Raw genomic sequence first — 27,065 nt, 5'->3', positions numbered from 1 at the left:
ATGGAGTTGAAGCCCTAAGGTCCCTAACTGCTCGAGCATCTTAATTACTTGATGTCCGCTGCAACTCGAAGAAGATGTCTTTTGAAAGGTCAGCATGGTGATTCTCTGCAAGACTTAGCACTAAATGGGCACATCTGCTACGGATCTGGCACCGTGCCCACTGAAGGGGGGAGGTAGTGAGGGGGAAAAAAAGACAGACACTCAGCACGGGTCACATCGCGGCATATTTAGACCAACCAGAGACAACCCCAGACACTCTCGACTACAAGCAATAGAGAGACTTGGATATCCCAAATTATGTCCATGGAACCTATCTTGTCAGGAAGTGTTCCAACGATCAGTTAATAAGATTTAACGCATACTGGAAAAATGAAGCCAGTAATTTTGAACATTAATACCATAAACTTTAACACAGCTGTGGCCTTGTTTTGTAAACTAGTTTTAAAAAAAGGAAAAGATTTTCAAGCTGAATTCAAAGCATCTCAATCAGCGGTTCTCAAACACTAGCCCACAAACCTGTGCCATTACGCAGGTGTAAAAAGGCGGAAGAACGATGATCTAAATTACTCTGCCAAAATAGCCCATGCTAATTACAATGTCTAAGAAGGAGAAATGAAAAAACATCATGATATAAAAATGTCATAGAGAAAAGTGTGCACTATGTCCTTTCTGTCTGTTATACCTGTATCAATCCTATCCGTTAACATGAGGGAGATTCTATAGCAAGTGTATTTTCATATTACCTGGAAAAATTATCTGCATATGATGAAGAAAATACAAAACTATACCTAGAGTAACCAGTAAAAAAAAAAAGAGAGCATAAATGAACATACACGTTCCTGAGCATATACGTAAATCTTTGTCACCTGACTGGAAAACCTGAAAATTTTTACATATTACAAAGCAATTTCACTTTTCTCACTAAGCAATACATCACCATCATCACAGAAAATAATTAACATTTTGAAAGACTATGTAATATCTCAAAATATAAATGTACTATAATTTATTCAATGATTTCCTCCTCCACGGAATAGCATTCAGGTTAACCGCCCTAAATTTTTATCATTATAAAAAAAAAATTACGGTACCACAATGGATGCACATGGCAACCCCATGCATGGACAGTTGTCAGTATCCAGCATGCCAAATACTTTCATTACCATCATGAGAGCCTCACAAACAGGATCTCTAGGAAAGTTGCTGTAGTTTTCCTATTCCTCCCAGCAAATCTTAAAATGTGGGAGGGATATATAGTATGTTCTATGTAGCACCTAAAATATTTCACAATGCCAAGGCGATATACTTGTAGATAACAATTTATGGTATTTTTTAATTTTGTGGCATGTTTATATTAATTTAGGGAGGTTGCAATTCTTAGCATTTGAATAAAAATGCCTGTAAGAATAAAGTATATGCTACTGGTCATAAAAGATGTAAAAGGAACATAATCCTTTACCTTTCTTTGACACTTCTGCCCCATTAAGTTCTTTTTGTGCTTCTTCAATTTTGTCTGAAAAAAAAAAGCAATAGAATTTTAAAAATTAATTATTATAGACAAACGAGAATATAATGAAACAAGCACACTACTTAAAAAACAGTACCTGACACACAGTAATAGTGACTGAGTGAATTATTTATGAAACATGCAATTTGCTCTAGCAATAACATCGCCTTTAAAAATTATATTTATAATTTTAATCGCGTGTTAGTCACAAGATCATCTGTCATTAATGTTTCCATAATGTAAATAATCAGTGTCTTCTTACTGCAGAACTGAGATCACCAAGCAATGTGGGGAAGACAGTGGGAGTGGAAGGAAGAATGGACCAGAAGTGACGTAACGGGGTGGTGGTGTCGTGGGGGAATATGACAGTGGCCGGTAGTGAGTCTTTGGGCACATTGGTGGTGGTGGAGAAGCAGTAAATTTGTACACCCAAGCACAAACAGTAACCATGCCCCTCAACTAGAATAACAAATATAAAATCATAAATTAAATAGTTAAAAAATAGTGTCTTTCAAATAATCACACCTATCGGTTAAAAGTATTTAGCTGACCTTTAGAAACATCTAGGAATCATAGTTTTCTTTTGAACAATGCACAAAATGATTTTATTAGAGAGAGATCATAGGCCTACTACTAATTTTAAAATGAGTCTATATCAACTTCACGGATGGCTTAAGAGCAAGCACAGACACGGGGGAAGGAAGAGAAGGAGAAACAAAGGGAATGACGAGCCAGGCAGAAGAGCCTGCAGCCTATGCCTCCGGCCAAGCTGGGTGATGGCACAGCTCTGTCCATAAAGCGGAAGAACAGAACACGGTGCTGCAGAGCCGGCCAAGGCATGTTCTCCTTTTTGCACTCAGCTTGGAAAGAGGAGGTGTATATAACTCAGGAGCTCCAACAGAGCTGGGAGCTTTGGCCCAGGAGTATCCAGGGGAGGAGGGGCAAGTGTGGGGCCAGCCCCTACTCTGTACTGCTAAACCCTCTACTATTAGCCATGAAAGATGTTAAAAGGAGCGTCATCCACATCCCCACCACACAGCCCCATCAAATCTGGCCTGCCTTGAACAATCTGACCCAGGGTCGATGCCCAGCACCTTATGGGGTCTCTTGAGTCCCTCTAAGAGTGATGCCTGAGTACAGGGCCAGAAGTAAGCTCTGAGCACCGCCAGGTAGCCCCCAAACCAAAAATAAACAACAACAACAACAAAGATCTGGTCCATTGACCTTTTCCCCATAAGCCTTCCTAGAAAAGCCAGGCATTCGGAGAATTTTTAATTAACTGATCAATTTTTTTCAACAACATATTGATCAAACCAGCTTGTCAAACTGAGGCTGAGTAGGAGCAGCAGAAGCAGCAAGCCAGCCAGCCTGAAATGTTAGGCATTATATCTTGGCAACAGTCAAAAATAACCATTTTAATCCAAACAAATGCATTCCCCACAGCAATGTCCTTTGGGCTTCCTGCTAATTATCAGATCCAGAACAAGATGTGGGAGCAGAAACAACCTTTGGAAAAAATGCAATGCTTCTTATCTATAAACTTTAGTTATTTTTCAGAGATGATATGCAAAATTGAAAACAATCCGAACTGTCCTCACAATTGAAACAACTAATGTTGAACACAGAAAATGAATCTTTCAGACAGCAGTTATTTTACTTCAAAAGACAAAACACTCAATGCCTGGATGAATTCTATATTGTAAATTTTAAAAAAAGCAAGTCTCATTTATTTAGGGAGGAGTGTCCACCACAGCCATGTTTGGGGACCTGGGGACATACACGGTAATACACTACCCCAAAACACTATCCATGGTGTAGGCCTAAAAGTTCAGAAAAGGGCCACTTAAAAAAAATTAAATACACTGTAGACATTTAAGATGTAGATAAACAAATCATACTTCTATTGTCCTTGAGAAGTACTATTATACTTCTATGTCAACAGATTTTGCAAACTTAAAAACCATAAAAATACATCCACACATATTCACAATACTGATAACTCTGCTTTTGAGTTTGGGCTGGAGCAATAGCCCAGCTGGGACGGCACATGCCTTGCATGTGGCCAACCCAGGTTCAATCCCCAGCACCACATATCACAAACCAGGAGTGATCCCAGTGCAGGGGATCACAGGAATAGAGCCAGGAATAAGTCCTAAATAGCTCCAGGAACAAACAAGAAAATCAACAAAACAAAATAAATCTATGTATACATAATTTGGCACTATATAATACAAACATCTGTCCCCACAGTGCTGGGGACAGAACCTAAGTACAGACACAAGCAAGGCACACACTCTACTAGACTCAGTCATGTCCCTGGTCCATCAAAAACAACGGTTTTTTCGGGCGGGGGCAGGGGGGTGTCACATCCGGCAATGCTCAGGGGCTACTCCTGGCTCTGCACTCAGGAATTACTCCTGGCAGTGCTCGGGGGTGGAGGAACCACATGGAATGTTGGAGATCGAACCCGGGTTGGCCATGTGCTAGGTAAATGCCCTATCTCTCCAGCCCCCCTAAAACAACTTTTTAATAATAAGATCGATTGTGGCTCAGAGAAACTGAAACTTATAACTTCATAAATATTTAAAAACTGGCAATTATTTAATATGTATGTTGGACAACTATTCTCTTTTTAGCATAACAAATGCTTACCAAACTGACCTGTTCACATTTGGTCATTAAATGCTAGTTCCTGTTTTTTAATTTTCAATTAATTCATCATTTTCTCTTAATAACAACAGTCTGTAAATCAGTACATGAAGGGCATCTACTATGTTAGAAATACACATCTACATAAATTATTTTACCCAGAGCTCCAGTTCAGGAAGCAAATACAGTCCTCAATTAGAGAGCTGATTAATAGCCACTGTTAAAAGCTTCTGCTTCTTTCAGTTTTTACAAAACATTCTGTTTGTCGTTAACCTATGTTTTATGAATCTCCTGGTAAAATATGACTTTTAAAGATACTCTAAAATTTCAGAGAATGTAGGCCTTTATTACCTACTCATACAAGATAATCTACTGGTACTTAAAACAGTATCTATCATTTTCACTGTGATCCACAGCAAAAAAGTACATTTCCCCCAACTCATTATACCTGTCTATACTTATCACATATACACATGATACAGAAACAAATTTATCCACACCCTATATACTCTTCTGTTAGAAATGAAAAAAAAAATGTCACCTTCCCCAGCTCCGCTGATTTCACATCCCAGTGCTGGATTTTCTACATATGCAACTTGAAACTCACTGATAAAAGCAGCAGTTTTTAAAAAATCCATCTTTCAAAACTGTATTTTTTGCAAAGGCAATGCTGTTTTCAGCAGTGTCTCATTATCTGTCTTGATTGTGCCCAGGAAAGGGGGATGGGGGGAACAGAGTAGGGAGGGTGGAAATTCATATTCTGGGCACCCTTCATCATGCCTTCCCAATGTGAGGTGATAATTTAACAAAGATTTACACATTCAGAAATAAATGGTATTTTCTCAGCTGTTTGTGGCTTAGGCCAAACCCGCCTTAGGCGGGCTCCGGGAGTCATAAAAGGGTGCTGGGGATCAGACCCACGTGCAAAGCAAGTGCCCTATCCACTGTAACACTGCTCTGGCCCATTTCTTTAAAAAAAAAAAAAAAGATGAACATACATCATGATGTTCAATCACATTATGTCAAGTAAAGTAACTCATTCTTACTGCAATGAATTCTCATTTTCACTAATTTAAGGCATAATTCTAATCAATTCATGTTTAACTAAATTCAGAGTTGCTGTCACCTGGAAAAGATCCCAAAAAAACACATGGATGGATCTCCAGTCTGTCCTAAGAACTGTGATGAAAGAACAACAGGCTCTTTAGTAAGAGGTGCTACTTACTAATCGGATTTTTTATTACTGACAAGCAATTTTTCTTTTCTGAGAAAATAGAGAAGTGTAAATGACACAGCTCATGAACCATCTTGTACAATGCCTTACATCTTTTAAACACTTGTTTATAGGAAAAATATATTTTATTTTCATCAGTCATAAGCAATTACAAATATAGGGGGGAAATGCCAATTTGGGGAACAGAATCTGAAACTATATAGGAAAACCAAACACTGAAGTCTTTAAGACATAGTCTTTTGAACTTTGGTACATCTACACAATGGAATACTATGCAGCTGTTAGAAAAAATGAATTCATGAAATTTGCTTATAAGTGAGTGGTCATGGAGAGTATCATGCCAAGTGAAATAAGTCAGAAAGAAAGGGACAGACATAGAAGGACTGCACTCATTTGTAGAATATAAAAGAACATAATATGAGACTGACACCCAAGGACAGCAGAGACAAGGGCCAGGAATATTGCTCCATGATTGGTAGCCTGCCTCCTGAGCTGGAGAAGCCAACTGGAATAGAGAAGGGATCACTAAGTCTATGATAATTGGAGGAACAGTTCGGGATAGGAGATGTGTGCTGAAAGTAGATAAAGGACCAAACATGAGGGCCTCTCAGTATCTGTATTGCAAACTATAATGCCCAGAAGTAGAGAGAGAGAGAGTATGGGGGAGACTGTCAGCCATAGAGGCAGTTGGAGGGGTGGGATGGAGGATGGGAGGGGGGAGTATACTGGGTACACTAGTGGTAGAAAATGTGCACTGGTGGAGGAATGGGTGTTCGACCATGGTATGACTGAAACTCAAACATGAAAGCTTTGTAACTATCTCACGATGATTCAATAAAAAAAAAAAAAGGAAAGAAAGAAAGAAATCTTTTATGGGAAGAAAAGTAGATTAATTATAAACAAACCACTTGCAGGGCAATCTTGAAATAAGCATTCACAGTAAGAATCATCTTGGCCCCTTCTCACCTTCTCCCCCTCAGAGGCCCCCACGACCCCACCCCCAGCCACTCTCCCCTAGAGCCTAGGGTCCAGAGTGTCACAGTTCCATGCACCAATCAATTGTTAACAGCTTCACTTGGCAAAAGCTGTGCCTTTTCACTTGTACTAAGTATATAGACTGTGTCAGGCACCACAGGAAGAATCTGAGACAGAAAGAAGACAGAATGGCTCTCCCGGAGGAACTTACACATTTGTATATACCCTTTAAACAATTACTTCCACATGGATTTGAAGATAAACATGAAAGCCTACACTGACTTGTTTGGCGGAGCCAGTTCCCTGGGATCCCACCGTCTCCCCTGTCCCTTTCTTTTCGGGCTCAGCCCCACCTCAGAGTTGGAGCCCTGGTTCTCCCCAGAACTCCCCTCCCTTCTCTGGAGCATCCTTCCCAACTGCATTTCCTCTAGGAAACCTTCCCCCCATGGCTTCACTCAGAGCCAATCATTCTCTGGGCCACCAGCAAGCCCTGAGACATAGAACCTCGTTTCTCTAATGCTACATTATCTCACGATCATGCACACTAACAACCGGACAAAGCTGAGACAGGATGGTTGTAGAAATGCTGACAATCACCTGCCAGTGAAGCACTAACGCTTTCTGGAGAGATGAAAGGACACCTGCATCTGAAACTGGAAAGTGGCACTGGGTGGTTTCACTTGAGAACCGAGCATTTCATTTTACGCATTTTCAAATTCTCAATTATTTCGACATTTGGGAAACCGTGTGATTGCAACATGCGGGAAACTACCAATACACTTGAAGTCTTTGAAACAACTGTTTCTCCACTCAATCTATAAACAATTTAAATTATTTCTACCTCAATTCTGTAAGCTCATCCGTCTCTCCTGCTGTTCTAAAGAGCATCCATAACCTCTGCTCCAACACCCACACATCTTATTTAGTTCTAAAATAGAATGTGGAAAACACTGATAGTAAAATTTTATGAAGTAGATCCTAATGAACTGTAAAAGGCACCTCTGTTTACTGGTGGAGATACCATCTGATTAAAAAGAATCACCATATGTGACTGTACTATTTTTACTACTGAATAAGCATAACTCCTACGTTCCCTCATTACACGTCAGTACAAGCTCCTTACTCTTCCTGTTAATTCCAGAGCTATTTCAGTAAGACTAAATATATGACAATGATGCAATGTTTAAAGTGCAACTAGTGCCATAATCATTTGTATAGGCTCTTCCAAGTGAAAATTATCCACGTTCACTACTCAGAGAAATGAACTACCTTTGAAAGTTAGCCTGAAATTATACTTTCTCTGCATCACTAAATTTCTGTCTTTCAAGAAAACAACACTCTACAATAATGTAAAAAGTGATACTGTAAGTGGGAAACACTTTGGGTTTTTTCTGTTTGATTGGTTGGCTTGGGGGAAATAATGCTTGGTGGTGGTGGAAAGCTGCTTCCAACCCCCCACCCTTCAACCCCCCACCCCTACCTGTAACCCCCACCCCCACCCAGGTGCTCAGAGGACTTAGCAGAGCTGAAGAAAGGCTCCCATATGCAGAACATGTACTTTAGCCCAAGATAAGCAATACTTTAAGTTGAAAAATACAGCTTGGGGAAAAAAAAAATCAGACTCAAGTCTGCTATTGTGATGAACTGACAAAAATTCTAGAAAAAAAATTCTCAAGGTTGATCCATGAAGAAAATTCAATTAGAATCACCACCATAAATGAAACTGCGGAAACTGCCGGAAAAATAACATAAACTCCCTTAAAGGTTCCAGGGCCAGATAGTTTTATTAATAAATTATTTAAAATTTTGAAGAATGGGGCTGGAGTAATAATACAGCAAGTAGGGCATTTGCCTTACACGCGGCTAACCCGGTTTTGATCTCCAGCATCCCATGGTCATGTTAAGTGAAATACGTCACTGGGAGAAGAACATAATTCAGATGGACTCATCTATGTTTATATATAAAAATAAACAATATTGAATAAGATCAAACTTTTGACCTTTGACTGCAAACCTGCTATTATCAACACTACAAAGGAGGGAAGCGGCAGAATTGGGATGTGCTTGGGAATATGATGGACTGGTCTTGAGTACTATGGTGGTGGTAGTGGTGCAGTGACTTCATTCATTGAGACCACAACAATGAACATTTTCAGAACCAGTTACCTAAATTAAAGTAAAAATTTTAAAAACAAATTTGTGTTGCTCCCCCAACCCAAACAACAGACATTTTATCATAAAAAAGTGATGGTATACAGAACTGGGAAAGAAAAATGATAATTTATAATAATGCCCCAAACATATGGTTGATGAAATCATATCTTTAGCATGAGATACATCATAATAAAGTACAAACCAACAACTTTAAATGATGAACAAGAATGTTTCACCATACTAATAAGTGCTATCAAATCATCTGAATTTATTGTTTTTATTTCACTGATTTCTGCTTTAGGTTTTACTATTTCCCTCTTTCTGCTTGCTTTGGTTTTCTATTGATGGCCTTTTTCAAGCAGTTTAAGCTGCATGGTTAAAGGTTATTTATTTTGGGTCCTTTCTTACTTCCTGACAAATGCATTCATTGCTATGAACTTCCCTCTTAACAGTTTTTACTTCTATTCCACATGTTCTGGTAATTCTGTCTTCATCCTTATTTGCCTCCAGGAATCTGTTGATTTCTTCTTTCATTTCCTCTTTAACCCAACCAACTGACTGTTCAATGTCCAAAAGAGTTTTTCCCCAGTTTCTGCTTGTAATTAGTTTCCACTTTCAGAGCACTGTGGTCTGAGAAGATAGTTGATACACTTTCTACTTGATTTAATACAGACAAGTTCTATGTCCAGCATTTGCACTTTCTTGGAGAATGTCCTATGTGAACCGAAGAACATGTACTTAACTTGACTTTTGGGGGATGGAGAGATTATGTAAATATCAATATTGTTAGTATTAATGTTATTAGTATTAATACAATATTAAGCACATGTCTGCTGGGCCTACCACATCCAAGAGCTGTTTTTTTGAAAGAATAGACAAGATTTGCATGACACTAAACTAAAGAAGAAAGAGACACTCTAATAAACAGAACCAGAAATAAAGGGTGTTACAATACACACCATAGAAAATCAAAGGATCATCAGAGATTACTATGAAACCATCATGCCATAGAATTAGAGAACCCAAAGAAGAGAATAAATTTTAGGAGTCTTATTACTTTCAAAGCTGCACCATGAGGTAACAGCACTAGAGCACTGTCCTCCCGTTGTTCATAGATTTGCTCGAGCGGGCCCAGTAATGTGTCCATTGTGAGACTTGTTGTTACTGTGTTTGGCATATTGAGTATGTCACGGGTAGCTTGCCAGGCTTTGCCGTGCAGGCAAGATACTCTTGGTAGCTTACTGGGCTCTCCGAGAGGGGAGGAGGAATCGAACCTGGCTTGGCCACGCCAGCCTCAAGTAAGGCAAATGCCCTACCACTGTGCTATCGCTCCAGCCAAAGAGGTAACGGAATACCTAAACAGAATAGTTACTAGTAAGCAAATCAAACGGCGATCAAGTCTTTTCAAAACCAAAAGCCTAAACTCAGATTATTGTCAGTTTTTCGAAACCTTTTAAGGAAGAATACTCCCAATCCTGCTCAAACTCTTCTAGAAAGTAGAAGAAACATAAATCCTTCCAGCTTCTATGAGGCAAAATTATCTTGATATCAAAAGCTGAGATAACTGTAAAGCAAAAAGAAAATTACTGAAAAATATTTCTAATGAACAAAGACGCAAAGATCCTCAACTAAGTATTATCAAACTTAAGTCCAACAATGCATCAAAAGGGATCATAGTCACAGATAAAGAAAGATTTGTCCCAGGAATGCAAGGAAGGTTTAACATACACAAGTCAAAGTAATACTCCTTATCAATACAAAGTAAAAACATATGATCATATCAAGAGATGCAGAGAAAGGGATGAAGAGAAAGCATCTAACAAAACCCAACACCCATTCATGATAGAACTCTTAGTAAAATGGAAATAAAAGGAGCTTTTCTCGATACTTAAAACCATTTACCACAAACCCACAGCACATTAAATGGTGAAAAAAATTAAAGTCTTCCCTCCAAGATCTGCACAAGACAAGGTTGCCTTCTTTCTTTCTTTCTTTTTAACTTTGATTTTCAGGGGAATTTGCGGGTCACATCCGGCGGTGCTCAGGGCTTACTCCTGGTTCTGTGCTCAGGAATCATTCCTGGCAGGGTACAGGGGGACATTATGCAGTGCCAAGACTCAACTCAGGTCTGCTGAATGCGAGGCAGGTGCCCTACCCACTGTACTGTCACTCCAGTCCCAAAGTTGCCCCTCTTTCACCACTAATATTCAACATACTCAAGAGCAGAAGAGTGAAAGGTTTCATCTATTAAAATCAGTAACAAGACAGGGTTGGTTGTCCTCTACCACTACTTGAATTGGTATTAGAAGGCTTGAAGCAATTGAAGAATGACACTAAAAGAAACCCATAAGAAATTTTTTTCAGATGACATGATTACCTAGGGAAAAAAACTATCTTTTTTTTGGCGGGGGGTCACACCTAGCAATGCTCAGGGCTTACTCCTGGCTCTGCACTCAGGAATTACACCTGGCGGTGCTTGGGGGATCATATGGGATACTGGGGATCGAACCCGGTTCGGCCGCATGCAAGACAAATGCCTTCCCCGCTGAGCTATCTATCACTCCAGCCCTGGGAGAAAAACCTATCTTAAGTAATGTTGAGTAGAGAAAAGTTGTTGGTTAAAAATCAGTATACAAAATTATGCTGTATGTATGTCTGGAGCAAAACAGGCAGAGTAAACGCTCTCGGTCTCTGAACTTCCTCCTGAAACCCCCAATGACATATGTAAGGAGACAGAGCAAGAATCCTAAGGCTTATGGATATTCTGAAGAAGAAAACTAGGATAATAATATAATAAAAAGTGTATCAATTTGGAATGAAAGTCACACAGATCAATGGTATTGGATTTAAAGCCCAGAAATCACACACACTAATTTGACTGATCTTTAATTTATGACATAGAATGACACAGAATGAAGGCATTTCTTCAACAAATGGTGATGGGAAAAGTAACTGCATGTGAAAGAACGAAGCTGGACTACTGTCTAATATCATATACAAAAATGAATTCAAAATAGATTAAAGATGAAGATATAAATCCCAAAGCAATAAAGTACATAGAAGATAACAATGGCAAAACATTCCATGACATTAGCATTAGGGATATCTGGGGAGATTTGACCCTAACAGCAAGAGATGACAAGTAAAGAAATTAAATTTAAATTAAAAAGCTTTTGTATAATGAAAGAAAATATAGACAGGGGCTGGAGAGATAGTCCAACAGGTACAATGCTTGCCTTGCATGCCACTGACCAGTTTGATCCCCATGATAAACTCTTGGGCAAGGATGTTGGAAATTGATCTGGACTGGACTAACCTTGCCTGGTAGTCACATTAAAATGCTTTGCCAATTGCAGCTTATTATTAGAGTATGACCACACACTGGATCCTCTTTCTAGTTGGTGTTTTCTGATGTAACGAATAAGGGGAGGTAGTCATGGTAACTATGGTGGGCGAGAAAGGAATATAAAGGCAGAACAGTCTTACGCTGGTGAAGCTTGAATGCAAGGCTCCACTAAGTTTGGGTCGCAAAGCAAGCAAGGATTTTACACATGTGTGCACACACACGAGATTCAGAGAAAAGGCTATAGATGCAGAATTGATTAGAGAAACCCAGGAGAAATGGATCTCACAGAGCCACAGCGCAGGAAAAAATACTGCTGGCACTTCAAACTATCCCACCTAAGTCAAACAAATAAAAACAGTTCTCAGTTATCTCCCCCCCCCCCCACCAACAGTATCTTTTAAAAGCTCTCTTATTAAAGACAGAAAATAATGAGTAACTTAACAGGAATATATTAAATATTCAATATTAGGTAAGACAAAAATTATCAAAACTAAGCACAGTGAACTCAGGCTCCCTGAGCAGCACGCCCCTTTCCCTCATCCCACCACCACCCCCACCCCCGCCTCGGTGACTCAGGGTTCTCCTAGGAACCACCTGCTCACTGCTCTCCTGCAACTCCTCACTCAGCAGAAACTGTTCATGCTACCACACATCAGGCAGGGGACAACTCTACGTCGGGGGCTAAGGATGTGGATAGTTCATATTTCTGATTCTACTGGCTGCACTTTAGGGCCTCAGTATGAACACACACACCTGTAACCTCTTTAGAGGTGTGAAAGGAGAGAGATGATTATGAACTTTAGGATAAGACGACAGATAAAGTGAAAATCACTGCCAAACCCCTTCTGGATAAGAAGACAAGTTAGAGGCACAGAAGACTGAACAGACTACAGATACATCCTTCCCCACCCCGAACTACAAATGGAAGAATGTAAATTTGTGTAAATAATATCTTGACCTTTCCATTTTCTGCTACAGACCCAGCAAAGCTAAACACTTTGGGTCCCTGACCCCTTCCCAGGGCGTGAATGGTTCCTCTGGTCTGTGGGTGTTCCAATTTCCCCACTTCCTAGGAGAGTACGCGGTGTTACAATGGCTCAAGTCTCAGCCTCTTGGTGTAGAAAGTTCCTTCAGAAAGATTCATCTCCACGGAAAAAAATCTATGAAGTCCAAGATCTCTATGCCCTATCTAAGAAACTCTTAAAAGGCCCCACTCTGTGTACAACATTAAGCAGTTGGTGATATTCTAATTACAAAAAATAAATGTTTTCTTTTTGAGTCGCTACTATAAATCTAACAAACACAATACACTCATAATCCACTGATATGGAAAACCCCTTACAGCTGTCTTGAAAGAAATTTTATTCATTGTATCTTAGTTTTTCCTGTGAATTTTTATTTCAAAAGCATTTCAGATCTATGTATGACTATCCAGTACTCAAAATCCAAGCCACAAACAGAGCTATGCCGGACAACAAATGAATGCTCAAATATAATGAGCTAATGTCTAATGAACATCTGAAAACTTGAAAGATATCAGTTAAAACAATCTTTAACAGCTGCCTGCCCCACTGAGACCATGAGTCGCCCCTCACGAGTGGCTCTCCAACACGACCATGGCCCCAGTGGCACACGGACCTAATTCGGAACCCAGCAGCTTTTGACAGAACCTTCTGCCTCCCCCCGCCCCCCATACCGCCTGCCCCGTTGGCCGCAGCCTCAGAGCCACTGATATGGAATCATATCAGTGATGGGGCGGTGATGGGGCAATTGCAGCCTCATGGGGTGGGGGGCGGAACTGGCATGTCCATCCCACCCCATTGAGATCACAAGTTGCCCCCCAAGAGCAGTTCTCCGCCATAGCCATGAACAGACACACAAACCAATCTCGGAACTATGTGGCTTTGGGCAGAAATCCCTCCAGACTTAATTAGTAAAATATCAGAAATCCAAAACTGCACAGCCGCTATTGTGGCCGCGTGACATCATATGCTCTTCATAACCAGCAATAGAAAACAAATTATTTCACGATGCCTTTTTATCAGGTATGATTGTTGGGGGGAAATTCCAAATAATAATGGTGCATCTTTTGTCAAAATAATGAATGTAATCAAAGTAGAGAGAGAGTTAAGTGGGAATCATCTGCCTCACGGGTAGGTAGAGGGGTGGGATGGGGGGGTATATTGGGGTTCTTGATGGTGGAAAATATGCACTGGTGAAGGGATGGGTGTTTGATCATTGTATGACCGAGACCTAAACCTGAAAGCTTTGTAACTGTACTCACGGTGATTCAATAAATAAATTTTTTTAAAAAATGAAATATTCTACATAACAACAATAAAACTCATTCAGGTCCCTATGATCAATCATTTGTAAAGAAAAAAAGAAGACATGGGTGGGTGGGGGGTGGAGGGGAAAGGGACTCATTCACTGCTGATGGGACTGCTGACTGGCCCAGCGTTTTTGGAAAATGATGCGGGCATTCCTAAAAAAAAAAGACCTAGAGATTAAGCTTCCATACAACCCAGCATACCACTCCTGGGAATATACCCTTAGAAACCCAAAACCACAACGCAGAAAAGCCATTTGTACCCTACATTCATTGCAGCACTACTCACAATAGCCAGAATCTGGAATAAACCTGAGAGCCCAAGAATAGATGACTGGATAAAGGAACGATGGAACATCTATCTATACAATAGAATACTACACAGCCACCAGACAAAAAATGAAGTAATGAAATTTTCTTATAAATGAATGGACATGCTGAGTGAAATCAGTCAGCGGGAGACATAGTATGATTGCACTCATTTGGGGGATATAAAAAATAGACATATATAGTATGACACTAATACCCAAGGACAGTAGAAAAAGGGTCAGGAGAACTGGTCCATAGTAGGAAGCTTGCCACAAAGGGGGAGGGGGAGGGCAGTTAGACAGCAAAAGGACCACGATGACAGAAAAGATCACTCTGGACAAGAACTGAGCGCTGAAAGGAGGTAAAGGGATAGATATGATAACCTATATATTGCAAACCATAATGCCCATAAGGACAGAGAGAAAGGGAGAGAGAGAGAGAGAGAGAGAGAGAGGTGCCTGCCATAGATGCAAGCTGGGGGTGGGGAAAAAACGGGGGACATTCCCACTATATTGGTGGTGGGAAATGTACACTGGTGAAGGGACTGGTGCTGGAACACTGTATGACTGAAACCCAATCATGAACATCTTGGTAACTGTGTATCTCACTGTGACTCAATTTAAAAATTTCAAAATAAAAGAAAGTTGTGACAAATACCCATAAATCAAAGGAATATAAGCTGAAAACAGTAATGAAAATAGAAAGCCTCTTCTAGAACATGGTAGCCAATGTGTTTAATTCCATTTGATAGGACTGTGAGGAGATAAAAAAGTTGGAAAGCTGTCCGGAATATAAAAGACAACCAAATCAAGACCCGGGGTGAAGGTGTGGTAGAATATATATATATATATATATATATATATATATATATATATATATATACACACACACACACACACACACACACATATATATAATACACATGCATTTGTGCCAAACATAAAAACTAGTATATGTATGTAGGAAAGACCAGAAGTCACTACTGAGGTGACTAAAGTTACCTGGAGGGAAAGAGAAAGAGCTATGTATGTTCTGTACTGTCTTTTTCTGAATTTGCACGAAAGGACAGGCCGCAGGGAAGAAACAGTACTTCATCTGCCGAATTTAAATGCCAGGAGCATATCGCCACATGATCATCATCAGAACATCATCCTACTCCAGTGCTGATCTATCATTTTTTCCAAATTAAAAAATGTCACTAGTTAATATACTGGAGAGTGGGCTACACCTGGCGGTGCTCAGGGCACCATATGGGATGCTGGGGATAGAACCCAAGTCGGCCGTGTGCATGGCAAATACCCTACCCACTGTACTAATGGCTCCAGCCCCTTAGTTAATATTTCTTAACAATAAAAATGTTACAGTAGTATCTTTCAATACCCCCACCCCCAACACACACACAGAGAGTCCTAACACACACTATCATTATTTGGCATTCCAAATAAGAATTCAAAGGTTACTTCCACCTTGTCATAAAACATTCATTTCTCCCCCAAATGATACAAATGTAGCTCTTACTAGCACCAAATTTTCTTTTTTCCTTTTGTTTTGGACTCACATTAGGCTATGCTCAGGTCTTATTCCTGGCTCTGTGCGCAGGGATTGCTCCTGGCAGGGCTCAGGGAACCAAATGGAATGCCGGGACCATATGAACCCGGGTCCCCCACAGACATAGCAAGCAGCCCACCTGCTGTACTATATTTGCGGTTCCCAGTGTTTCCTTTTTGGTCACACGAAGTAATGGAGGGTGAAAGTAAGTAACTGGAATTTCCTTATTTATTTCCTTCCCCTCTTCCACTCCCTTTATTTCTTTTCTTTTTTAACTTTTGCAGTTTCGGAGATTGAGTCTAGATCTAATAATGAATGCAAGTCATGTCACTTTACCACTGAGCTACATCCTGGCCCCATGGAATAACCCTAATTTATTAAATCAGTTACAATGAACAACTCCTTACAGAGCGAAGAGTAGACAGAAAGAACAAACTACTGTAGATCTGCGCGGTGCTTGGGGCAATGCATCTCAATTCATTATCAGAACATACCATGTGTGAAGCCTTGAGCTACTTACAATGCCACCCCTTCTAAACCCAGACTTTTTAATACAAAAATACATTAAGTTAAATATATTAATGCACAAATACTTAGACTCTACAAGGCACAAGGTACAGTGACAAATTCTACAACAAAGAAAGGAAGGTCAATGAAGCAGAGCTCTCAGTTTTCTCATAATCCATCAATAGTGCTTAACAGTAGAGCAGAGGAGAGGATGAGAAAATATCCCACTGGCCTGCTTACAACCAGCTCATGTACGGCCAAACTCATGAGCCCAAGCATCAGAGCACACACCATCCTTATTCCTCTACTTTTCCAGTTTGGGGGCTTCCGTAAATCTCTCAATTCTTCAGAAAACTATCTGCCTAATAACATAAAAAGAAAAAAAACACTCAACTGTCACTGGAATTTATGATCTATTCATTTAGGACTTCTGGTGATGGTCAACACTATTTCTGTATTTGTGAACTGTATCCAATTGGTATAAGTAACAATAATCTGGAAAGGAAAGAGAACCAGAAAGGGGAAATGGTATTTTTTAAATGGCTGATTTTCTGGTTAGATTTTCTAGCTGGTTAGATTTTCTCCAAATCTAACGTTTAGCACCAATACCTCAATGTACTCTCAGTTCTATTATGTATCGGTAAAATATATGACCAAAATATGTACTCATCTATAAGCATTTTTAACTCCACGGGTACCTCCAAATAATGAATTTAAAAAGCCTTGAGTCTTAGAACCTTTATGTTATTCCAAATAAACCTTAAAGTACAAGGCTGAAAACACAAAACTGAAATAATGTAAACAGTTTATCCCCAACCTATTTTCTAGTACCCATTATCTATAATGAACACTACAATGGTTATGCAACTTTTTTTAAACACTGAAAATGCCATCATTTTTCAAAATGCCTTTTAATAAAATACTTCTCTTTCATCCTATTTATTGTTGGCCAAGTAAGAGAGTGGACAATAAATTCCAGAGGAAATAAAATGTTTCTGTGAAGAAGGAACAAAGTCAAAAATACAAATAAAGAATGAGCATGTAACACAAAGTACACAAGAGTAGGGTTTTTACAAGGCAAAAAAGAAAAGGAATGCCAAGAAGAAAATCTGTTGAAAAACTTAGAATCTGGAGAGCTGGGAGAATAATGCTATCAGTCTAGCCAGATACAAGCAAAGACCCTCCTCTTACCACTGCATATCCACACCACACAGAATTTACACATATGTGAGTAAGTATTTCATTAACATTTGGGAATCATCCATCAATGCTAAAGGAACAAACGGTCTAGCAGTTACAGGAAGTCTATTAGTAGTCAAGATCAAGATTTCAAAGCATAAAACCAAAGGAATGGGGACTTATTCCAGAGAACTGCTTCAAGGGAAACTGAAACAGAACACTAGTATTGACCAGTCAAGGCTGGATGGATAATCAAATGATTCGGTATTGAATCTAGATATCATATTTTTAGAAGAAATTCTGGTTTGTGCTTTATCATATTTGGCTATTAGCAAAAACTGACTTTCTTCTCAATCTTTAAAAAATGCGTATTTCATAAAATTAAGAAGAAAGTTAGAATCAGCAAAAACCTAGGAAAGACACTAAGCTGACATAGAGGAATTATGATAATCCGAGATCATGGAAGAGTCATGTGCCACAAAGCTTTACAACTGCTTAGTTTACTAGACGTTTTCCTGATGGTATGTCCTTTGTTTTTACCTTAAGCATGGTTATAACCACAGGGGCTTGGGTAATGACTTTGTAAGAGTACAAGAATCCTCAACTTAACTTCAAACAATTTAAATCAGCATTTATTACTTAATTCCATTTTTGTGAAAATATGTGCTTGTTTTTAACATGAAACGTAAAACTACAACGACACAAAATAACTGAAAATGACAACAAATTAATATAGGTAAATATCACTCAGTATAAGATGATTTTTTAAAATTGGTTTATTTTTAAATACTTGGTTTTAAAAATTATGTACCATTCACATTTAAGATGTATTAATCATTTGAATACGTAGCTGGAGAGAGTAACGCTTTGCATGCAGCTGACACTGTTCAATCCCTTGAACCAAAGGGTGCATCCCTGGAAGCCCCCAAGAATCACCGGGTGGCCCAGTTAATCCCTGGTACCACAGAGCCAAAGCAGCACCATACCTTCAATCCCTTGCACTAAAAATCCATAGGGGGGTAGTCGACCTCTTGAGCATGACTTTAGCCCACCCCAGATACATGTATATGCAAAAGAATATGAAATACAAATAGATGACAGATAAAATAACAATAAAGCTAAAATGATGCCTAACAGTTCTTGCCACTGACTATAGATACCATCTTTTTTTTTAATTTAAAAACTTTTTAATTCAATCACCGTGAGATACATTTACAAAAATTTTGTGATTGAGTTTCAGTCATACAATGATTGAACACCCATCCCTCCACCAGTGTACGTTTTCTACCACCCATGTTCTCAGTATCCCTCCCCCCACCCTCACTCCATCCCACCCCGTGCCTCCGTGGCAGACAATTTCCTTCTTACACTCTCTCTCTCCTTTTGGACATTATGGTTTGCAATACAGATACTGAGAGGCCATACAGATACCATCTTTATGTGGGGGAATCCAAATGAAATAAACCAATTCACCATGACATTTTATAGTTCATCGAGACTAAGTTAGGAGTCACTGATACACACTCTTGCAACACCTGATATCTTACCCTTTCCTTCAGATGACGGTCATCCCATACAATAGTGAGCTACAGCTTGCTTGAGTTTGATTGCTCACAAGCCTGGCACAGACTGGGTAGGTGCTGACCACCAGCATGCCAAACGCAACACTGGACAGGTAACCAGTAAGCTGTCCAGTAATCAAATAAATGGCCAAAATTCAGCCATTCTCTATTAAATGAGACTACTCAAAGGTCAGATAAGACTAACACTTGTTAACTACAAGAAAAATAAAATTTAGAAAAAACAAACTTTAAAAACATCTTTTAAACTATGACCAGGTAGATTTAAAAAACAACATGCTTTTATTTCCAACATCTAATAATATCGGAATTAACCAGACAATTCACTCAACATAGCAGATAGGGCACTTGCCTTGTACTCAGCCGACCCGGGTTCAATTCCTCCATCCCTCTTGGAGAGCTACTGAGTATCCCGCCCACATGGCAGAGCCTGGCAAGCTCACCGTGGCATATTAAATATGCCAAAAACAGTAACAAGTTTCACAATGGAGACGTTATTGGTGCCCGCTCGAGCAAACTGATGAACAATGAAAGAACAGTGCTACAGTGCATCTAATAATATTTTCTGCAGTAATTTTAAATAAAAATATACATTAATTACTGGGTGATTTAGTTCATGAAAAAATACAACAGTAAACATACAGAAATTTACTTACTGATGAATTTCTAATTATGTGATCTATAGTATTAATGGTCAACTGTGAATTTAAAGTAGCTTTTTTTTAAAGTAGCTTTTTTTAAAAATTACTGGATAACACACTCAGAGAGAAATGGACTAAATTGATTTTCATGATTATGTTTCTCTTACAAAATACATCACTAAATCTGCTTATTAAGTTACATTAAATTATATTTTAAAAACTAAATTACTTTGAACCATTCACATTATTGTTTGAGGTTATTAGTCTAAAATAATCCAATAACAATTCATGCAATTTTGTGTCTGTACATATGTAATGAATGTGTTGCTTACATCACAGATTTTATGTGTGTGTATACACGTACATACATACATGTATATGTCTTCTACTTATTTGCCTTTACTGTTACCTAGTAAAAGCAGTTTACAGAAAATTGTAACACAGCATTAGCACTTCGTACTTTTACATCATTCTGAACAGATTCTTATGCCTTTTACTATGCATAAAATTTCTAGTCTGAATCTTTATAACCAAATCACAGAAAAAAAATTCATGCTTTGAGCAATCATCACATTTCAAACAATGAACAAATGTCATTCCCTTTTTCACAAAGAAGCAATCTCCATATTGGCCCCAAATAACAATAATTAGACTCCTATGGATGGAGTATGGATGTATGGATGTGATATCATCAGTTCAAAACTAGTTTTGAACTAGTTTTGAACTAGGTGGGGGTCCCCTGAGGTAAAAGATTTCAGATTAGCTAAAATGTAAGTACTTACTATGTGCTGGGCAGCATATGGAGAACTGAATATACTAATGCATTTAATTCGAATAACCAGGAAGAGAGAACCATGCTTTGCACCATTTCACAAGGTGGGGGGTTTAGGTGGGACAGACCGTGGCACACAGAAGCAGCTTCAGAGAGACATCGAGGGGGAGTGTGGAGCCTGGAGGACTGCCCCCAGAGTGTGCCTTTCTTAGAATCTGCCCCAAGATTTCTGTTATTTAAGTGCCTCAAAGGCAGTGTCCTGCCTGCATAAGCTGGTAACTGCTCGCTTTCCTGTTTGAGCTTGTACATCACCTGGTCTCGAAGCCCTTTGCTGATCCCCAACTGAGGCCACAACTGTATGATTGCAGTACTCAGGGTCCGTGTGTGTGCGCACGCATGTGTGCGTGTGTGTGTGTCTATGTGTGTGTATGGCTTCTTTGTTCACACTCCTAGGACCTAAGGCAGAAATCTCATGACTGAGATTTAGCACGGTCTTTTTCTTACCCTGCCCACAAATACTTTATAGTCATTTTCATGAGCTTTTTCATGACCAAACTTCAATTCTAATTATCAAAAAAAAAAGTCTAATAACAATAATAAGAAAACAAAAAGCAGGTTTTGCAACTGGAGAAATAGAAGAGGGATTAAAGTGTTTGCCCTCACATGCAGTTGACCCCAGGTTGATCGCGACACTGCATATGCCTCCCTTAGCACTGCCAGGAGTGGCCTCTGAGCACAGAACCAGGATTAAGTTATAGGTACCAAAGGGGATCACCTGAGTCCCATCCAAAAACAGCAAGTTGCTTACCTTTCCAAACATTTCATACCAACATATGGATTTATCTACCTAACAGTACTTAACTGCATTCCACTTGACCTGATTATGTTATTATTTATATACTACGTATATTATAGGGGCTGGAGCGATAGCACAGTGGATAGGGTATTTGCCCTGCATGCGACTGACCCGGGTTCAATTCCACCCCTCTCCCCCTTGGAGATGCCGGCAAGCTACCGGGAGTATCTCGCCCACACAGCAAAGCCTGACAAGCTACCCACGATGTATCCAATATGCCAAAAACAGTAACAACAAGTCTCACAATTTGTTGTGCGACGTTACTCGTATCCGCTCGAGCAAATCGATGAACAACCCTGGAGGACAGTGCTATACGTATACTATACATAAATCTCTTTTTCTCTCTCAGACTTATCAAATTCCCTGAGAAAATCAAAGCCCACTACACCTGCATGGTCCTAGAAATACAGCCCGTGTTTCAGTTCAAATGTGACTGAATCCACGCAGTTGTGGAAACAAACGTCTCGACTGCCTTCTTGGGCCCACTGGGAAGGTAACGTAGATAAGTAGCAGGACAGAAAGTAGAGACGAGAAAGCCCTTTCCCGCAAGGAAAGTGAAGCGGTCATTAAGAGATGGAGGGAGTGGGGCGGGGACAGGGCTCCATGAAAGCCTAAGCTGAGGAGTATTATGGTGGCCTCTCCTCCTCCCCACCCACCCCGCCTCAGGTCAGAGTTAAGAACCAACAAGCCCCAGAGTGGATCGCAAGTGTATTTCCATCTCACTGTGGGAGAAATCACTGACAGCCAGCCTCGGATACACACAATTTCAAAACCATAATTTTGTGGGAGAAAAAAAATAGCTTTATCACGCTACTGCAGCAATTAACGTTACGTATCTTGAAATACGAGTGTTTAAGTTGAGATTACAACTCTTGGTGATTTTATCCAGTGTTATTAACACAAGATCATTAAGTCAGCCTTGTGATGAACTTCCTAAAATCGTCCCAGAAAACAGGGTGCAGCAGGAAGAAGGCTATCTCTTGGGTTCCCTGAAGGCAGAAATGATGCCACAGAAAGCTCTGTCTACCATCATTTGCTCACTGGGTGGTACTCTGGTCCCCCATAAGGATGCGCAGCTTTAAGAAATGCAGAGACTCCGGAAGTAAGACTTTGAAACCAGATTAAGATTTGCTGTCAGAAGAATTCCTTATATACTCAAGGAGACAATTTGGGGGCCAAGGACTGAAAGCTGAGTAGGAGACTGAGAAAGGGGAGAATCCAAGATGAAGCAGGAGGACGCCACTATCTTTTCTCTCAAGATCATCTCTAGGGGCTGGAGCGACAGTACAGCAGGTGGGGAGTTTGCCTTGCACGCGGTCGACGGGGTTTGATTTCCAACATCCCATGTGGTCCCCCAGCACCGCCTGGAGTAATTCCCGAGTGCATGAGCCAGGAGTAACCCCTATTTATCACCGTGTGTGACCCAAAAAGAAAAAAAAAAGATCATCTCTAGTCTTGTAAATTCAGCAAAGCAGATCTCTTTAGGTTTAAAAATGTAGTCATCTGAAAGATAGACACAGACTTCTGTTTCTTATATTTATGAAGGTACAGACACTGGGTAGATTTAAACATCACTCAGACACTCGTCAACCCCATGCACAGCCAGGCTGGCACAGAGAGGGTTTACTGGCCCTCAAGGGTGTCTGCAGACTGCTCTTCATTTTTCTGGATTCTTTCCTACCAGCCATATCATAATCAACACATTCTCCATCCTAAAGTCTCTCCAAACTGTTCACTCCACCAATTGGTCCCTGCCCGCTCCGCCCAGCCCAAGCTCCACAAGCAGCTTCACTCCCTCTGCACAAAACCCAGCCCACTGTCCCTATTATTCTCTCCGAGAGCATCTTGGGCTTTTCCATCCATCTTAAACAAGGTCTGTAATGACATTTACTTACATGGTTAACAGCTCTATAACTCCAGGACTGATCTATAGAGACGTTCACCAAGGGTTGAAGTGGCACCGCCACCCGGGCCTGGGGACATCTGGCAATGTTTGGTTGTCACAATCGAGGGGGAGTGGCTGCAGCTGGCATCTAATGGACAGTGTCCAGGGATGTTGCTACACTGGCTATGTAGCACAGGGCAGCCCCCACAACAAAGAATGGCCCAGCCCCCCAAAACGGTGGTGTTGTGGCTGAGCAATCCCAACATGAAGGGAGAGAAAGTCCACTATTGCTTTAATTATGCTCTCTTTGCCCCATGGTTTCCAAAGAGCAATGAAATAGAATTTAAAATACTCTTAGTAAGTAATAAATGTTAGCCATACCATGGGGCTTGCTTCACAACAGCACTGATATTCTGTCATTATCATTAGATACTTGGGGAAAAAACTAAGGCAGGAAGAGACAGAACTGATGCTATGTCACTCAGCTAAGGTGTAGGGGAGCTGGAATTCCATCCTTAATGAAAAACTTCCACAGTCAAAAAAAAAAAAGGTTAAACTACAGTTTTTATAAGCAAACTCAAGTAAGGTGGTTAAAAGCTTGCATGGCTACAATTCCTAACCATCTCTATAATTTCTATGATACAGAGCAAGTTATCTTATCTATTTAATATGTTTCCTCACCTGTAAAATGGAAAAGAGAACAGTCCTTACTTTACAAAGTCATATGGAACTCAGAAAAGGCAGCATATGTCATTAGGACAGTACTTAGGTAATTTCAATGAGCATCAACCATAAGCTGTGTTATATTTGTTACATAATACAGCAAATGTTCAAATATTTCACTATACAGACTTTTGGCTTGCATCAATAATAGAGAAAAGTCATTTTGGTTTACTAAATAGATGTGCCTTGCAGTTAATCTGAAAATTAAGAAAAATAATAAAATGCCAACTTAAATTACCTCATAAATCACCCATTTTATGTCTTTAAATATTACAATAGAGTAAATTTATTCTTACTATACTATATTCCAACACAAAGTTAAGTAAGGTTATCATTTATAAATTATATATACCTACATTTGTGAATAAATGTACATATAATCTCTAAATGTTCATAGAACAATTTCTTGAAACACCTTAACTTGAAGTAATGCTTTCAAGTAAATTCTGTAAATTTATAAAATTTACAAATGTTCTCCTCAGTAGCAACATGTACCACTACTGCTTAGACTCTACATAACACTGTATAAAAGTAGACACGATTTATCATTTTTCATATATTTAGCATTATTCAGTTCAGTTATTCCCACAGTATGCTGTGAAAAGCATTAAGCAGTCAAGTGCTACAACCACCTTATAATATATTATTTCACACAAATATTTCTGATTTGACAAATATAAATCAATCTGTATGAAGATGGGTTTCATCAGAATCAACTTGGGTTTAATAAGAAAACAAAGAAGTAAAATAAATTTCGATGTATTTAAAAATTCTATATATTTAACAAACCCATTATATGATTTCCTTAAGAGGAATATACTTATTTTTTTTACTTAGAAATATTGTAACAGCATCTCAGAATTTAAGTTAGAATTACCAATCACATTTTTTTAAACAAAGGTGTTATTCCATGATATCCACAAGAAAACAAACAAAAAAACTAGTCATCGTGACGTATTTACCACTGACGTCAAGAAAACAAAATGCAAACCAAAATTATCACACGACACACCCATCAGCAATTTTCTATTTGACAGAAAAGTATTCCCAATGGAATACATTAGCAACCAATAATCAAAATGACTAAAATTTCCCTTTTAATCTATAAGCCTACGACTACAAAATAAACAACAAACTGGTTTTCTTGTGCATGATATACAGAAAATTTCTTCACCCTGGCAGTGTGGATTTTCCTTGTGTTACCCAGCTACAGTGTGCTACAACGTCCATATATGAATGACTACAGGTTAGTAAGTAGCACATTCAATGCCGGTTACAGTCTCACCTCCCATATTTGATTTTTCTGGGGGTCATTCCCCCCCCATCACAACTTATATAACTTGCTGTTTGTGTCACCTACCCACCCACAAACATGCCAACTGAAGTTCGTTTATTCGTAAACCCAAGGGTGCAGATCTGTCGCAAAAGGCTTCAACTCTCATCATCAGATCTCCAGTGTAAGCAATCACGAGGGGTGGGAAAACACACAACACTACAATCCTTTCTCTGCACATAGGGAATGCACAGGCACTTCCACAAACATGTCTGTCACCCCCCCACCCCCAGGGGTCTGTGCAGTCACGTTACCAGCCATGACAGGTCAGCCAGCCCCCATTATCTGTGCTGCCGTGGCACACCTGAGCTCCCTGCCCCTTCACGTCACATTCAGGAGCAGCTCAACACCGAGTCGCTGGCACCGGCTGCAGTCCTGGGAGTCCTCCCCCACTCCCTCTCCATGGCAACCGCAGCTCCAGAAAAGCCAGTCCACCTCTTACGCAAATGAAGAGAGGCCACAAATGTCAGCAGTCACAACATCCCCCCTCTTCCCTCCCGGCTGAATTTCCCTCTTAAAGCAACAGAGGTGCATTCTGCTGGTGATTTTACAACACCTTTCACTGTTTCAGTCTTGGGAAAGCAACTTCGGGAAATCCGATTGAAGCTCCATCTGTATCACCACCCCAGAGCGGGCGGTGATTTGGTGTGTTGCTTGATGAGCCCGGTATCTCAGCAAGTTCCCTTTGTGTCTGAACATTCTCGTATTTTCGGCGAATCCTTTAAGATATTAACTATCCTGTAATTTGGTTTCTAGGAGGAAGAAAGATGAGAGGGGCGGACAGGGCGGAGATTCTTAACATCTGGTACTCAAAATGCGTTTTCTTTAGTGGGTTCCTTCCTATTTATTTAGAAAAGTCAAGGCTGTTATAAACATATTTTACTTCTGCCCAAGAGTCAATTATTTACTGACAATATTACAAGAAGGAAAAATGAACAAATTGGTATTTTAATTGTATGTATTTCTACTGTGAGCAGGCTTAACTTGTACTCTAATTGCCTGAGCACCTCTTTTTCCTAAATATAATTTAAAAGAAACAAATGCAATGGCTAGTGCACCCTTCCCATGACTATTGGAACTGGAGAGTGGAAGTCATCACCATCCACAGAACCATGACAAGCACTGACAAATGAATACCATTATTTTAAAAGGTCCAAATTCACGGGTGAACAAAAATGTAAATTCTATCAGCTGCCATTCAATGTGTGACTGTCCAGTAGGAACCTGCATTGAAACAGTATGGAGCAAGCGCCTTTGATGACTCATGAACAATACAGAGTGGCTCCTTTGATATCCTCCCTCAAAATTTTTTTTCCTCTATAGAAAAAAAATCGAGGCTTTTATTTTATTATTTATTTACAGAAAAAATCGAAATCATATTCTAGAAGAGAAAAAAATAAAATAACATGAGAATCCAGGTGTGAGTATACCCGCTTGTTTTGCTCTGTCCCTTTAAATCAAAGTCTTAGTGAGGTAGGTAACATTTGTAACATTCTATCATGTTTCAGCTAGACAGGATTTTACTTGGAGACCTGTAA

At 39.6% G+C, this 27,065-nt stretch overlaps 1 protein-coding gene across 3 annotated transcripts in view; it reads right to left on the bottom strand.

Annotated features, from left to right (window-relative positions):
* HIVEP1 (HIVEP zinc finger 1) overlaps nucleotides 1-27,065 on the bottom strand; it is a 161,609-nt gene that overhangs the window by 77,637 nt on the left and 56,907 nt on the right. For all 3 annotated transcript variants that reach the window (XM_056132109.1, XM_056132111.1, XM_056132110.1), the window contains exon 3: nucleotides 1,460-1,513. In XM_056132109.1, coding sequence (XP_055988084.1) covers nucleotides 1,460-1,513 — 54 coding nt within the window. The remainder of the gene's footprint in view (nucleotides 1-1,459; nucleotides 1,514-27,065) is intronic.

The sequence above is a fragment of the Sorex fumeus genome, unplaced genomic scaffold (assembly GCF_029834395.1).
Source record: "Sorex fumeus unplaced genomic scaffold, SorFum_2.1 ptg000094l, whole genome shotgun sequence".
In the NCBI taxonomy this organism is placed as follows: Eukaryota; Metazoa; Chordata; class Mammalia; order Eulipotyphla; family Soricidae; genus Sorex; species Sorex fumeus.
The sequence above is the reverse complement of the archived record's forward strand: the minus strand, read 5'-3'. Positions and strand labels throughout refer to the sequence as shown.